The sequence below is a fragment of the Alligator sinensis genome, unplaced genomic scaffold (genome assembly GCF_000455745.1).
Source record: "Alligator sinensis unplaced genomic scaffold, ASM45574v1 scaffold482_2, whole genome shotgun sequence".
In the NCBI taxonomy this organism is placed as follows: Eukaryota; Metazoa; Chordata; order Crocodylia; family Alligatoridae; genus Alligator; species Alligator sinensis.
This window is the reverse complement of record NW_005842678.1, coordinates 288,680-306,025: the sequence shown is the minus strand read 5'-3', so window position 1 is coordinate 306,025 and position 17,346 is coordinate 288,680. Positions and strand designations below refer to the sequence as shown.

Here is a 17,346-nt window from a genome sequence, read left to right as displayed (position 1 = left end):
TTTTTTCAAGTCATGGGGAGCCACTACAATACTTACAATGTTTCTTTCTCTTCACTCCCCCAGCTGAGCCGTGCCTGTCTTTCTCATTTCCAATATTCTTGTTTTTTCACTAGCCCTAAATGTCTGGCATACATCACCAAACAGGTCCCCAAACATTTCACCCAGAATCCTTCTGTTGCCTCCTTTCTCAGCCTGTTGCATATAATTAGTGTGGCCCTACATTCCATGAGATAGATCCTGACCAGGCTGTCCTGCACCTCATCTGCATATAAATGTTTTAAGGATCCAAGAATTCATGACAAGAACACCCAGTTCCAGCTATGGGTGGTTCCAGCTATTACCACATGGATCCTTTGTGGGAGGTATCTGGAATACACACACATATTAAACAGTGCTGAGCTGTGGGGTTAACATGGGTTGAAATCCTGTTGACTCTGCCGGGCCTAGCCCAATGAACTATGTGGTAATAATTAGCCTTTTTGCTTTGGACTAATATCATTCATAGTTTGCATTACTTATAAGTAGGTACAAAAGTGCTGCTTAAAAGTATGTTTATGGAGTACCTGTGTTAAAACTTGCAGCAGTTTCAGAAAAGGAAAATGCATCAATTCTGGATGAACTAATTCTATGGGTACGATATGAAAATTATTACAGTTATGTTTATTTCAAGGTCAGTGTTTTCAAATTTGTTCCTCACTTCCACATGCTCAAGGAGAGCAGGGTCTGACAGTAAAGAGATGAGAAAGGGGCTTCAAGGGGAAAAAGTTGGGGTAAGGCAGAGGTCAAGAGGTCTACATGACCCCCCAGATTTATTTTTCCTAAGTAGCATGGTAGGGAAACAAATTCAAGGCAAACCTACAATAATTAGATTCTATACCTGGAAAATTATAACAAATATATAGCATCTAATTACTGTAGAATCATCTTATACTCAAGGTCAATTTATGTTCGAATAAATATGGCAAATACACTGCAGCAGGCCATACATAAGGCATTAATGTTGCCTTCATCAAGCCCACTGCTTGGGGCAAAGTTCAGCTTGTCTTTATATGCACAACATACATCCTGCCCTAAAATTAGAGCACAGAAATGTACAACATATTTTAAATGTGAAATCCTGCTTCTTTGCAGAAAGAATAAATCTGCAAATTAAACTTTCAAGACTTCAAAAAACCTATACCATCTATGTATGATTATTGTGATTTATAGTACTTCATAAAGATAGGCAAATCGTGATTTTAGGTATTTTGGTTTATAAATGTATTTATAAACATGTTCTTGTTTTGAAAAAGCAAAGAATTGTTTTAAAAGGTATATTATATTTTTATATTTTCCATCTCCAGTTCATTTGCTGCAGGTCTTCGGTACATGCTATCTTGGCATATTAAAATTTTTCTTTTCTTAAAAGTGACTTCCTGCCCTGAAGAATCCAGTGATTTATACTATGTCCTGGCAAAACAGTCTTTCCATCTGGGAGGGCTGGTGGAATATGATACCTTGAGATTCATTAACTTCACTATCATGAAAGATGGAAGTATAATATACCTCTAGATTTCCATGGATACACAGTTTATAAGGAATTTCATTTTCTGGTAGTTCCAGCAAATATTCTAGTTAAGTCCAATAGCGGTTTTATTGCCCCCCAAAGACAACTGATTTTTTTTCCCATGACCTACCTCCTCTTCTTCTAGCCTTTTCAAAGAGTCACCTGCAAATTTTATATACTGGGTCATTAGGGTCACCAAGGCAGTATAGCGTGTTCGTAAATCCATGAACTGTAGAGAAACAGGAGGAGGAGAAACAGTAGCATTTACACTAGGACAGATGTCTTCAAGTAATGTCCAAGGACTACTTCTAGAATTCAAACAGCCTTAAGGAAAGTTATATAGAGAGAGAGAGCACTGAGCTAATATTCTTGATTCAAATGACACAGCCTCATAGATCCCATAAACAGGTCTCCCACCAGACACACTAATCCTAAGGATGGTCAGTCCAATCTATGTAATAGGGTGATTGGCTGTGACCTGTGTGTACCATGTGAATAGCTCGGCTGGTGAACCACAAAAAGAGTATGGGGAGAGAGCAGCTAATGGAAATGGTCTCCCTGATTACAAGGATCTTATTTCATCTCTTTCTGGGGTTTACTGTAAAACTAGAATGGAGTTTTCAAAAGTGCCTAAGCAAGTTCAGTGAGAATTGTTCTCTTTTGTCACTTCCTCCTTTTGAAAATCTGGCTCCTCGTGTAACTTCCTCAACAAAACTGTAGTATGTTGAAAAGGAATTAAGATTGTGTTGGGACAGAGTGGGTAAAATCTTGAAATCCCTTTCATCCCTGAAGTCATAGAGTACCTTCCTCAGCAGAAAGTCTAGTCCCATTAGGCTCACAGGAAACCCTCTGCGGTTGTATTCTTTGTCAGATAGCTGGTGGAAAATGTGTATCTTTGCCCACCCCCATAGAATTTTTTGAGATCTGCTACAACAAATTCATTTCTGGTGCCACCAGGCTCAGCCCAATAATGATGAAAGCTGCTTTCAAATGGTTGCTGAATAAACCATGATCTAACTCATGGTTAACAATACTTAATTTTATTTTGTTAGACCACTTTCCTTAATTGTTTAAGTATTTTGTTTACTGTTATCAAGAGCAATACTGAACTTTTTAACATAAATAATAATATGTATGTTAAAAAGCTGAATATATATACTAAGCAGAATATACTGGCTCTGTGCATACAGGGAAAGCAGTGGATGTGATATACCTTGACTTTAGCAAGGCTTTTGATACGGTCTCCCACAGCATTTTTGTAAGCAAGTTGAGGAAATATGGGCTGGACGAATGGATGGTAAGGTGAACAGAAAGCTAGCTGGATTGTTGGGCTCCATCGGTAGTGATCAATGGCTCAAGGTCTAGTTGGTGTCAAGTGGAGTGCCCCAGGGGTCAGTCCTGGGGCTGGTTTTGTTCAATACTTTCATTAACAATCTAGAAGATGGGATGGATTGTACCTTAAGCAAGTTCATGAAAGACACCAAGCTGGGGGATGTAGTAGATATGCTGGAGGGAAGGGCTAGGATTTGAGTGACCTAGACAAATTGGAAGATCAGGCCAAAAAAAATCTCATGAGGTTCAACAAGGACAAGTGCAAAGTCCTACATTTAGGACAGAAGAATCCCATGCATTGATACAGGCTTAGAACCAAGTGGCTAATCAGCAGCTCTGGAAAAGGACCTGGGGCTTACATTGGAAAATAAGCTGGAAATGAACCAACAGTGTGCCCTTATTGCCATGAATGCTAATGGCATACTGGGCTTCATTAGTATGAGTACTGCCAGCAGATTGAGGGAAGTAATTTTTCCCTTCTACTCAGCACTGGTGAGGCCACATTCTCCTCTACTCAGCACTTTTGGGGCTCCCAGTACAGAAAGGATGTGGACAAGTTGGAGGGAGGTCAGTGGAGGGCAATGAAAATGGTTAGGGGGATGGGGCACATAACGTATGAGGAGAGGCTGAGGGAACTGGGCTTATTTAGCCTGAAGAAGAGAAGACTGAGGGGGGATTTGATAGCAGCCTTTAACTAGCTGAAGGGTAGCTCCAAAGAGGATGGAGCTAGATTGTTCTCAATTGTGTCAGATGGCAGAACAAGGAACAATGGTCTCAAGTTGCAGGAAGGGAAGTTTAGGTTGAATATTAGGAAAAACTCTCTCACTAGGAGGGTGGTGAAGCACTGGAATAGGTTACCTAGAAAAGTGGCAGAATCTCCATCCTTGGAGGTTTTTAAGGCCAACTCAATAATGGTAGTCCTGTTTTGAGCAGAGGGTTGGACTAGATGACCTCCTGAAGTCCCTTCCAACCTTAATTTTCTATGATTCTTTACACCTCAGAATTTGCTTAGGGACAATAACAATCTTCCTTGGGATTATTCTACTAAACACCAGTAAATGCCATTCTTTATTTTTCCTACCTTAACAAGGGACTCAAATTAAATATACATCTCTGAGACTTTCAGATAGGGCACGCTATAAATAATAATAAAAAAACCTCTTGTATAATGAAGTCAGATGAGCTCTGCATTCTCCGGCGTTTCACTGGAGATTTTTGCTGCGAGTCAACCATAGCCCTGTAGGTCATGGTCTGCAGCTCATAATCCTGTAAAAATATTCAAATCAGCAAAATTATTAGCATTCTCCATCACACTGATCCGGAATGGAATATTTTTGTACAACTTTATATAAAATCTAGCACTGTGATTTATAAGATACTAACAGCTGACTAAAAGCCAAACAATATTACAAATATTTTATTATGTCTTACCTTTACTGCAGCTGAGTACTGCTCTGAATATTTCTGGCATTCATCTATTTTGCTTTGTTTCATTTCAATTTCAGAAACCAACATCTGTAAAATACACATGTATTATCTTCAAAATGACAATAATGACTATTATATTCCTTTTGTTATGACATGATTATTATTCCTAAATTTCCTATCACTACAAAATGAAAACAACTGTCAACAAATGTAATGTCTTACAGCTTGCTGTATTCACCTTATTTAAATTTCATTAATTCAGTGGAAAGATACCTATGGGAGTCAGATCCATTGCACAGTAAGTACAGCTCATAAAATGCTACAAAACAGTTTTTTTACAGCTTGGTCAACAAATCAGGGTTTGAGCCCCAGCTTCTAAGGATGCATAAACTCCTAGAGCATGAGCAAAAGAGCCCAGTTCTCCAACCGGAGCAATAACAGACTCACTTCTTGCGTGGATCAGGGACAGCTAAAACCATGTAACAAAAAAAAACATAAGGTTGGTCAATGCCGAAGAGCTGATTTTACCATGATGATACTTGTTATTTTTCACTGTTACAGAAGATACTTTCAAAGTGGCTTTTTGGCATAAATGTTTGGGGAAGTCTGTCTTCCCTGGGCTCAATCCTCTAGCATATTGAGTAACTGTCTACTAAAGTACTTTCACCAAACTTTAAGGACCCCAGTAGTCCCACTGAAGTCATAATACATGACAAATAAATTTAGAGTTTCTAATGATACCACTCTACATGTGCAATTAGTTAGCTCATTTGCCATTTAAAATTTCCTCTTGAAGGTGAAAGTATAAAATTTAGCCATCATTTATTGTGTGTGCCTTCATAATAATTTATCATGTGCATTGGAAATAATTGTGTGTACATTGGAAATAATTGTGTGTACATTGGAAATAATTTATCATGAACAGCAATGAATAAAAGTTACTGTTTAACATATAAGTGTAGATAGTTCAGCATTTTGGACCTAGGACTTGGAAGTTTGCTCTCCGCAGACTTCCTCGGTGAAGCTGAGCAAACTATTTTGTCCTTCTGTGTCTCAAACTAATCATCAGCAAATGGGAATATAAGCTATTGCCTTCTTCCCAGGGGTGCTGTGAAGAGAAATGCATTAAAGATTGTAATGGGCTTTGATTCTAGTATCGAGTATGGCGGGAGTCCATAAGTACCTCAGTTAAATGTGTTTATTATCAGTAACCTGTACTGATTTTTAATTTTTCTTTAGTTATTAGTTTCAATACTTTTACCAGGATGGGATACCTATCATACCTTTTGTTGATTCAGCTGTTTAGCCAGAGCTTTGCTGTTTTCAGGCTGGATTTCCTGAAACTTTCGCTGAGTATCTTCGACTTGCTGGATCCAGCTATCCAGTGCAAGATAAGTATCTTTGTAGTATTTTAGAGATTTATTGATACCCTCTAGATCACGCAGCCTGGTTTGATTTAAAAACAAGAGATACTAATGTTCAGACAATGAGCACAGCAAATGAATAATCTAAGCAAAGCCTTAAGGGCAATACATCCTAGCTCCCCCTAATGTCATAAATATCATAATTGTTATTAAAATACATTTAACAGGAATTTCTACCCCAAGCCTGCTTCAGTTTAATGAAGTTTCATGAAATATAGAGGGTTTCTCACAGCAGAGGAGCTAAAGGATATGTATACCAAAAACAGGTGTCTGGGACGGATTGAACCAGGAAAGGTAATTATTTCTAGCCCTTGACCTTTGCCACCAGACATCCCTCCTCTTTGCCCCACCCCAAGAAGTACTCCTTTCAGCAAGCATTTGCCATCATGGAACTAGGAAAATACCAAATTATATTCTAAAAATCAAACATCTACTACAATATTCATTAATTTGATTTAAAAATATTTTGTCTTAATTTACATGCATTTGTCTAGTGTACATAGAGGTGATTGTATAACAGCTTAACATGAAGTCTTACTCTTGTATATTGTGGGGTTGGGGGTATGGGTGGTGGGTATAGGCTTGTGGGGAGCTATGGGTGTATGGGTATGTGGAGTGTGGGGGAGGATGTGGGGGTGTGTGTGTGGTTTATGAAGGGGTGGATAGGCATGGGTGGTATATGTGATGTGGGGGAGCATGTGGGTGTGCATGGATATGTGGGGTGTGGGTGGGTATGTGGGGTATGAGGGAGGGTGTGGGGTGGATAGGCATGGGGGGTGTGGCTGTGTGTGGGTGTATGGTGCGGCAGCATGCGAGTGTATGTCTGGATATGGGGTGTAGGTGGGTATGGGGTTTGTGAGGGGCTGTGAGTGTGGGGGGAGGGTGGCTGGGGAGAGTTGTGGTATGTGTGGAGGTGGGGGGCAGGTTGCCCACTGCCCACATGTGGCAGGCACAGCACCCACCAGCGCTCCTCCAAGCCTGGGCTCCACGCTCCTGCTGCTCCTGGCCCTGGGGCACTGACGTGGCCCCGTGATCCCACTTGCAGCCACTTCCCCCTCAATCTGCCATTGCTGCCCTTCTGCTGCTTCCCCGTCCCCCCGCTTGCTGCTCTGGCACCAGATCCCAGCTGCACAGCTGAGACCACAGGACACAGCAGGAGCTGGACTCACCCAGCTGGCACGGCATGAAGCCAGCTAGCCAGCAGCAGCCAGGAACCCTGTGGTGCTGGAGTGACTGGTGGAGGGAGGCAAATGGCTGCAGCAGATGAGGGGAGTGGGAGTATGGGCACACGGGAGCACAAAAACAGCTACGTGGAAACGTGGGGGTTGCGCTGGTGTCCTGGGACCAGGACCAACAGAGCCCAGAGTAGGGCGGCAGGAGCACAGGGTCTGGGCCAGCAGGAAACTGAAGCTGGGCTGGGCTGGGCTGGGCCGGGCCAGCAGGAAAAGGGGGAGCTAGCCCAGCCCCCGCTGGCCCGGACCCCACGCTCCTGCCACCTCACTCTGGGCCGCCCCACAGTGGCCCCGGGATACCAGCGTGGCCCTGCACTCCTGCCCAGATGTCACTGTGCTCCACGTACCTGCTCACTGCCCCTTCCTCCTGCCTGTTGCCCCTTTCACCACTACCCTGCCTGTGGCTGCTGCTACTCCCCTCCATGCCCCCTCCAGCTACTCCAGCACCACGTGGTTCCTGGCTGCAGCACCGGGACTGCAGACGCTGGCCCGGCCTGACCCTGAGGACTGGGGCAACTACCTGCGGTCCTCCCCTGCCTCCCTCTCCATTCTTATCTGAATTTCCCTCCAGTGTAGGGAGGCAGGAACAGCCCCTGGGTCCCACACCAGAACACTTTGCTAGGCAAGGGTGGAGCCAGGCAGGCCTTGGTTCTACAGCCATTTGGTCCTGCTGGCAGCTTCCCCTGGGTCCTACTGCCCCAGGCTCCTACCATCTTTGACAGGCAGCCAGGGGCAGATAAATATTAATTTACTAAATTTTTTACGGGCCCATGGACCAGACAGAATGGGCTGGCGGACCAGATCCTGCCCATAGGCCATATTTTGCCCACCCCTGGATTAAACCTTCAAGAAGGTTCTGTGTTCAGGGAGGGCCCAGACCTGGAAAAAATAATGTGTATTTTCCACATTAACAGGTAAGCAGATGAGGGGGCGAGTGCTAAATATATATAGGAAAAGAGGCCTTCATGGCACACTTCCTACAATGTGGTGAGCTCCAGGTGATGCCATGATTCTTTGAATGACCACTGAAGACCAAAACATTCACATGGGGAAAATACATGACATCCTCTGTTCCCTGAAAGTCTAGCAAAAGTTGGTGAAAGCAAAGTCTTTAGAAGCTAAAGCCATTTATGCTTTTTTAGCTAAAATCCCTCTTCAGACCTTATGATTTTTTAAGTCTATTGAAGTTATTTTGGGGCTATTTCCTGAGAGCAGAGATGAAGTGACCAGAGTGCTTAAGTTTCATTACTGTAGTTTTAACACAATATTTCAAAGAAACATTCAAACAGACCAATAAAAGAGACCATACAGGTATGGATGAAGGAGTTCAAAACAATATTGAATCCTACTCTGAATAATGTTTAGTCTTCTAGTTTGAATATACTTATGAATCTGCTCTGCTTTTTCATCAGTGACTTGGACGAGGGGTTAAAAAGCACCCTATTCAAATTTGCTGATGACACTAAGATGTGGGGGGATGTGGGCATGCTAGAAGGGAGGAATAGGCTGCAATCGGACCTAGACAGGTTACAGGGGTGGGCAGATGAGAACAGGATGGGTGATGCACCTGGGGAGGAAGAACCAGCAGCATACCTACAGGCTGGGGAACTCTCTTCTTGTCAGTGCAGAGGCAGAAAAGGATCTTGGAATCATTATTGATGCCAAGTGAACATGGGCCGACAGTGTGGGGACACGGTCAGGAAGGCCAACCGTACCTTGTCATGCATCCACAGATGCATCTCGAGCAGGTCCAAGGAGGTGATCCTCCACCTCTATGCAGCACTGGTCAGGCCGCAGTTGGAGAACTGCGTCCAGTTCTAGGTGCTGCACTTCAGGAGGGATGTGGACAGCATTGAGAGGGTTCAGAGGAGGGCCACCCGCCTAATCAGGGGCCAGCAGGGCAGGCCCTACGAGGAGGCTACGGGACCTGAACCTGTTCAGCCTTCACAAGAGAAGACTGAGGGGAGTCTAGTGGCCTGTTACAAACTAGTCAGAGGGGACCAGCAGGCATTGGGGGAGTCTCTGTTCCCCCGAGCACTTCCAGGAGTGACAAGAAATAATGGTCACAAGCTGGCAGAGGGTAGATTCAGACTAGACATCAGAAGGCACTACTTCACAGACAGGGAGGCTAGGATCTGGAACCAACTTCCAAGAGAAGTGGTGCTGGCTCCTACCCTGGGGGGCTTTAAGAGGAGGCTAGATGAACACCTTGCTGGGGTCATTTGACCCCAGTGCTTTTTCCTGCCATGGCAGGGGGTCAGACTTGATGATCTGTCAAGGTACCTTCCGACCCTACAAACTATGAAACTATGAAAACCCTCATTATGCTATAAATAGAGATGCATATTAAGGTTTTATATTTATGCCTATACGTGAACAAACAATAAGATAACCATCAACAGAAAAAAGGAAGAAAGGAAATAGAGAAATGTGTCTATAAACAGAGCCAATATTTATAAATATTTCTGTATAATGAATATCACTGTCAAACTGCTAGATAGCAGGAGGATGAACATTTGCAGAAAGCAGTCTGTTTACAGCTACAAGATGCAACCACCACAATCTGTTACATTTATACTAGAAGTCACTATGTGTTAACAATAACCCACATATGCTGCATTTTAATTTTAGCCCTAAAATGCCACTCTAAGAGTATGTTCTCTCAAAATGAAGAACTGTAGGAATGGGTTCTAACATGATGTGTCTGCAGAAGCTGCTAGCTTTATGGCTAAGAATGTGGGCATTCAAGCTGTTTCCCCTCACTAGGCTGCCTTTTTAACAAAGTTTTACCAATCACTCCTTTAGTTTCTGGCAATTAGAGGAAGGGGCATTTAAATCTATTTATTCTTGCTAAATAGATAAATAACTATAAGTTTGCTGTATGCATTCTGGTCATTCACTTTAAAGATCAGAAAAATGTGAAAGTTTGATGATGGCATGTTTTTATTGAAACAGCATTCTTGCTGCTTCTCTTCCAAGGTGTCTATGTTTACAAACTAAAATAGATTCTAAAAATCAGTGTAGTTTGCAATGTTATTGTCTTGCTGTAATTTCTCATTAACATTTGGTTGACAGAATTAAACAGATTTGAGGGTAGGTTGGGAAAGTATTAAGATGCGGAGTTCTTCTTATGGATAGGTGCTAGTATATGTGTATATATATTTGAGCAATATTGCCCACCAGCAACAACATATAATCAAAGAGACAAATGTAAAGTACATACCGGTTTTCAATCTGACAATGAATATTCTGCCATCTCTCAGCTAGCTGATCAACCTTCTCTTTATGCCAGTCAAAATCCAGATCACGTTCCTTGTGAATTTTAAACATCTGATCGCTGATTGCCTTAGCTTTCTGTAGTTCATCTTCCAAAGCATGGAATACCTCTCTTTTCTCATCTACTTCAGATCTCCATTGCTAGTATGTAATAAATGATAAATAAATTGACACTGTAGTACTCTCTGCGTAATCCACTGTGTTATGATGATAGACAATGCATCTTTGATTTATTTTATTTTATCCTTTATCCTAGAATTAGATGATAGATCTATTAATATTGAACAGAACAATGATGAGGGAAGGAGGACATAGCTTTCAGTTAGAAAAACAGCTTTTATTGAAAAAGCAGTGAGTAGCAGCCCATTGAGTAAAAAAAAAAAGTGTCAGTGAAAGGTTTAAAAAAATTAAAAGGTGGGGGAGGAGAGGGAGGGCGTTGAGTTATGGCTTAATACCAGAGCAGTGAGTTGCAGCAGCACGTGCATGGGAGCAATGCAGTGTGGTATGCCTGGACAACTGACCATAGACCATAGACAAGCTGCCATAGGACACTTAGGCAGCTTGCAGACATGGGGAAATTAATGGTGCTTTACTTTAAACTCGGCACGCTCCTGTGCTGAGCTTAGCACATGCCCACAGGAAGCGGCACATTAGCTGCACCTGGCTTTCCCAACGTCTATATAGCTTGGGCATTTTAGTTGGGCTTTTTTCGTGCTTTTAGCTACTAACTGATTGAATGCCAAAAAGCCCTGCTGAAGTGCCTGATCTACACAGACATTGTGGAGACAGGTCAAAGTAATGCACTGCTGCTTCCAATAAAACACTTTTTTCCACGTCTGTCAGCACCGTTGGTGTCCATACATAACACTGAACCAGTTCACAGGGAACTAGTTTGAAACAGCACTTGATATTCCAGGTATTCTTCTGAACTGTTACAGTTTAACAAGAATCTACCTCTGTCCCAATCATTTTTAAGCTGCATTTTAAATTATATTAATGTTATGTGTGTCCATGCAACTAGCAAAGTTTTTGGGCAACCACCATTTATATTGTGTAGAATCTTCTAGCACTAGAGAGATAAATGTCTCCCTTGCTGCTGCATTCTTGGAGCTTCAAATATTCCAAGATACATACAGCATACAGCAGCAGTTGGCAATTTTTTTGGCAATGGACTGGATTGACCCAACTTGGGCTAGTGCTAGGGTCTGGCCATCACTGCTGCTGCTGCTGCTTCTTCCTGCCACCTAGCTGTGGTGTAGCCCAGGCAAAGCCCCCCACCGTCAAAGCCCCCCAGCCCCGGGGATGAGATCTGCCCCACAGGCCATTAATTGCCAACACCTGGCATAGAAAAATGATCAAAACAGAGATGCAACAGTTTCACTTTGCATGTTACATGCATGACTGACACTAAAATTACCAGAATGATATATGTACACAAAGTACAGGTATGTGTAACCTAGGTGGATCCATGACATTTATATCAGCCTCTTAAATAGAATGTATGTTCTGTTTATCTTAATTTCCCAAAAAATACAAATGTGCCTAGCATGGCAATCTTAAAGCTATAGTTTACTCTAATTATACAGGAAGTCTTTTGCTGCTGTATATTCTAACCAAATGGCTATAACTGAAATACCATATTTTATAAGATTACTTTATAATTTATTTATTGAGAAGAATCAGCCAACTCTTACCTTTAAGGTACCCATAAGATTCTCAATATTATTCTTGTCAGCAGTTACTGCTTCTTCCTCACAAAGTTTTGTTTCATAAAGTTTTACTAATGCTTCTGCTCCTTGCGTGTTTTTCAGCACCAAATTTACAGTTTTTAACCTGCAATACAATTACCTCTTGTAACAACAGTATTTGCACTATTGTATTTTTCATTCTTGTTATGTGTCACATAATAACTAAAACTCTTAACAGCATTATGGTTTTGATCATTCTCTTCCTTTTCTTTAGCATTATTCATATTTATAACTTTATTCATTTTTCAGTTTCCTTTCACTTGGGACAAAAGAGATGTATGGAGGAACACAACAAAAACACAATAAATGCTAGTGAATTACATACTTATCTATGTAAATGGAAGACATAGAGTAAACTTGGTTCATATTCTGAATGATGAGACTGAGCTCAGAGCGCAAGGTGGGAACTGAAGGTGAACCAGCAGCTTGACCAAAAAACGCTTCACATTTATCTGTGATCACGCCCAAATCTTCCTTGAGTCGATCAAGCTCTTTCTTTAGCTTCTATAAAATAGAAGGTGAATAACAGTGTAGCTTTTAGACTCCATTGAGCGAAATTACTGAGGATTAGTTTTTACTTAGTTCAGGCTAAGAGTGCACAGGGGTAGTTACCACAGTAAATTATCCATGCATTATAATTTTATGTTCCTAAATGCTTCTTAAGTTGACTTGAGAGGCCTAAATACTTTTGTGGATGTGACCCTTAATGATCTCCACTCTTCTGAGCAGCACTGTAATTTTTTTACTCCAATTTATGGCTATTAATTTTAAAAAACTGCTACCCAATTTAATTTCAACAACCCTTCCAAAAACTCACCTCTTGCTCTGAAATCCTAAATACACTTTCATGTAGATCATCCCTCTCCAGTGGAGTTCGAATCTGTCTGATCAACCGTTCCTCACAGTTCTCCAAGCGCAACCTGATATTTCTGACTTCCGAGATGTACAGATTGTAAATGGATTCCTCCTGCTCCTCTGTTGAAGGAAACAAGATACTTCGTAGCCAATAAATCCAGATACTTATCACATTTTTCTCCCTTCTTACAACACTTTTTATAATCCTGAAAAGACCTGTAGTATATTGAGGCATTGGTTCAAATCTCACCAAAAGTCAATAGGGATAATTCTACTGACTCTTTTGGGAATTGTATCAGGCCTCTAGTCCTTGGCTGTTACTAGATTATCTTGCTGCACTTCCAGATTTAAATGTATAACATGGATCATCTCAGTCTCAGCAATCATCATCCCTCTTTCCAAATACACTGCTGAACATAATGACTATGAATTCATATTATTTCATTATAATACTGTATCAAAGCTCTAATGGCTATTTCTTATTATCTTTTATTCCAGAGAAATAGTAAAATATTTTCTGACTACTTGTAGAAAATATAATGGCAGCATAATCAGTTCCAAAATACTAATGAATTCCTCTAAGTCAATAACTACTTAACAGCATAGCGTAACTTTTCATCTTTTAAAAATAGCTTTTAAATATTGGAGGGTAGTATTCTACAAGCCTATGGAAGAATATGTAAGATTTTTTTGTATTATAGCATCAATATTTTTCCAATTCTGTTATGAGCTCAATGAATACTCAAGATAAATTTCAGTCATTCAGTAACAACACTAAGGAAAGCTGGACCAAATGATAAACTGCAATCTATAGATTATAGTATTCTTTCAGGAGTAGTAGTAACCAAAATCCCTCCATCTTTTGAACAATATAACAGTAAAACTTAAGTATGGGTCTTTATTTATTTGGTCTTCTCACAGTCTTAGTGGTGCTAATATAATAAAACAGGCACTGATTTATCAGCTGTCATAAAGCATCTTTTAAGAAGACTTTATTAAATTTCTCAAGGAGTTGCTCTTACCTCTTTCTGCTGATTTAAGCAGCTCCTGATAATACTGCTTGCAAACATTAACCTCCCTTTCCAGTTGTGTTGCATCTGAGCTCGTGAAAATTTTGGACTCCTGGCTATCTTCCACAAAGTCATCGAAGCGGGACTGTAGATTGCTTAGAACCTGCTGGTGTTCACCTGGCAACATTGTCTTTATCTAAAATAGATTAGAGACTAATGTAAGTGTAAAACTCTTTAGGTATAGGTTTACATGCTGAAGTCAGCATAGTTTGGGCCAGATGTTGTCATCGTAACACTTGTGCAGCTGGGAAAGCATTAAGCCACAAAAAAAAGCAGCAGCTCAGTAGGTACTGCACCTCAGGAAATGTAAGAGAATGCTGTTATGGCCCTTGACTGAGAACTTTGTTAAACAGTGAGGTACTGCAGACAGTAAGATAGATAATATGGGGGGAAAAAGAATGCTTCTTCAGTGAAATTCTCTAAATATTTCAATGCCTTTACATACTAATAGTTTCTTGCATCCTTTCTTTGTAAAAAACCTTCCTTAAACTGCCTTTTATTTAAATGACTGCTGAAATATGCTCTGTGCCTCGGGCCTATTCTCATGGACTCAACACAACCCTGATATAGTATAAATAAGAGGGTACATGGCATGCTTTTATGGTATGTGTTCATGCTGTAGCTTGTGTTCATGACACAAGACAAAAATTGAGGGTAAAAATACAAAAATAAATAGGTATAAATAAACCTTGACTCAATTTAGGCTGCCAATTAGAAATTTTCTAACCCATCAGAACAGTAAGTTTCCAGAAGGAATTGAGGCATTTGGGGTACGGCCTAAGAATAGAGATAGATCAGTTTATACGTGCAATAATATGACATGACTACCTACAATAACGGGGGACTGATGACAACCCAGAAGGTCTCTTCCAGTCCTATGTTTTTATATTCCTATGTAATCGGCAAAGGCACCTTGCACTGAACCCTCTTTCTCTGTTGGGAACATAGGAAAAATATGCAACAGTTGTGAAGATCCTTCCCTCAGAAGAAGCAGAGAAAATCTTAGTGTTCCTGACAATATGACTGATGGAAATACTCCTTCCCCAGCTGAAGATGGGAAGTTGCATACAACCTAGAAGTATTATATACTTAAGTCCCATTTTAATCCTGAAATACTTCTGGTACTCAAAAACAGTCCATTTCTTCCCTGAAAGCACATGGATATGTGATGATCAATTTATACCTTAATTAAGGAATTAGACTCTCAGAACTCAGGAGCTTCTTGTTGATCATATCTTTATATCTATGATCAGTGATGAAGTATCCAGCTCCTATCCATGAATTTCCCTTCAACACTATTCATCATGAGGTGACCCACCTACTGATTCATAAAGTCATAGATGGAGTTGCATCACTTGATTTTGCTCCTTCCCTGACAAATCCATTGTGTTTCAGCTGTTCATTTTCCCTCAAGAACTTTGACATGGAGTATAATCTTGTCATCTCTGAGGGAAAGAGTTTCCATACCTTCATGAAGGCACTAATGAAGATCAAGAAGGTAACAGTGACCAGCTTGACATCAAGCTGCTAATGATTTGTTACTCTGATTATTAGAAAGTAATCTTAATCAGCTGCTTACTGATGTTCAGTGTTCAAATAACACTGATTACACATCACACTAAACTAATATTGAGTAGGCTAATTAAAATATCTTCCCTGCAGATCCAGAGGCTGAACATGGGCCTTGTACATGTCTCCATCTTTAATATGAAGGTGCACTATGGGAAGACTATGAGCATGTCTATGCCGGTTCCATTGTGCTGCCAGGGAGCACTCTACTGAGATATAGTACATTTGCTTCATATGCTCTACCTCCTGACCCAAAAAACAGTGTAGTTGCTTAGTGAAGTGCTTCACTTCCGCCAATATGCTCTCTTATCATGCTGATTGAGAGATAGAGCTTACTGGAGTGCACATAGCCACATAAAAGATAACATTACTTTCACCACCAGAAGTAGGATGTACAGAGAAAATATGGTGCCTCAGTGTGATGGTGCCTAGAGCTGTAACAGAGAGGCACAGCTATAACCCTAATGTCTATGGGCAGTACTCAAGATGGAGTACTGCACACCGGTCACTGAAACCTGTATCCCTGAAAGGACAATGTAAGCAGTTGCAATCTGCTCCCATTTATAATACCATATTTACTTGATTTTAAGACAAGGGTCTTTTTTTCCCCATTTAACATAGGGGGAATCTCTCATCTTAGAATCCAGAATGAGTGTGAGGTGGGAGGCAGTTGGCTGCTGTGGCTCAGGCTCCAGCTCCTACCTGGGGTCAGGGCCACAGCTGTAGTTGTAGCTGCTGCCTGCCTCTCCTAACTACCCCTGCCCACTTCCTCTACACCCCACCATCTTCCCCTTGCAGCCTCTTCCCCCATCTCTTTCACCATGCAGCCTCTGCTCTCCCACCTGCCCCTCTCCTGTTCTGCCTTACCCTTGCTTCATGCCAGCAGGCTCCATCCATGCTGCAGCCTGGCGCATTGAACACGGTCCCAGCCTGGCCCCAAAGCAGCAGCATGCACCCACATGGCTGCTACAGGGCTGGGCTGGGGCCATGCTCCATGCCCCAAGGCTCGAATGGGGATGAAGCCCTGTAAGTGAGGACAACGGTACAGGTGAAGAGGGAGTGGGGGAACAGAGGCTGTGGGGGAAGCAGGAGGAGGGGGAGCGAAAGGGGAACAGGGAGGTCTGAGGCTATAGCAGGAGGAGGGCAGGCAAGGAGAAAAGGTGTCAGGGGGTAAGCATATGCTAGGAGCTAGATGCTTGACCACCAGCAATTTAAAAATGACCCTCAAATAATTAGATTGTCTACATGGAAAATTGTAACAAATTTATATATTTTCCATGTCTAGAATCTAATTATGTGAGGGGCCCCTTAAATTGAAGGCTGTCTTACATTCAAGTAAATACAGTAGCTTTTGTAAGTACAGCCTTCTGGGGCATTTGTACACATGCATGTGCTGCAGTACCGGACGCTTTTAAAAGCACCCGGCGCTGCAGCACGTATGTTTGTATAAACGGCAAAATGAGCATCAGCACTGAGAAAATGGCAGTGGCGCACTTTTGAACTAAAACACATTAAAAGTGTTTTAGTTCAAAAGTGCACCACCACCATTTTCTCAGCAGTGACGCACGTTCTGCCATTTATACAAACGCATGCAACGCAGCACCAGGCACATCAGTTTGCATGTGGAGCAGACTTGATTAATTGAGTCTGCTCCAACACACCGGATCTCCGGCACATCGGAGCAGACAAATGTATGTGTATAAATGCCCCTGGATACCAGCCAGCTGCCAACCTACACTGAAACAGACATAGTTTAGTGCAGGGGTCAACAACCCTCGGCATGCGTGCTGAGCACAGCATGCAAGGCCATTTGGCTCGGCACACCACCACCAGCCTGGGCTCTAGGCAGCTGCTGCCAACCACACA

At 41.7% G+C, this 17,346-nt stretch overlaps 1 protein-coding gene across 28 annotated transcripts in view; it reads right to left on the bottom strand.

Moving 5' to 3' along the window:
* Nucleotides 1–17,346, bottom strand: part of DST (dystonin) — a 428,507-nt gene that overhangs the window by 192,369 nt on the left and 218,792 nt on the right. For all 28 annotated transcript variants that reach the window (XM_025215834.1, XM_025215826.1, XM_025215830.1 and 25 more), the window contains 9 exons: nt 13,864–14,047; nt 12,804–12,961; nt 12,312–12,490; nt 11,933–12,071; nt 10,186–10,379; nt 5,590–5,752; nt 4,310–4,393; nt 4,037–4,144; nt 1,677–1,775 (listed from right to left, as the gene is read on the bottom strand). In XM_025215834.1, the coding sequence (XP_025071619.1) occupies nt 1,677–1,775; nt 4,037–4,144; nt 4,310–4,393; nt 5,590–5,752; nt 10,186–10,379; nt 11,933–12,071; nt 12,312–12,490; nt 12,804–12,961; nt 13,864–14,047 (1,308 nt within the window). The remainder of the gene's footprint in view (nt 1–1,676; nt 1,776–4,036; nt 4,145–4,309; nt 4,394–5,589; nt 5,753–10,185; nt 10,380–11,932; nt 12,072–12,311; nt 12,491–12,803; nt 12,962–13,863; nt 14,048–17,346) is intronic.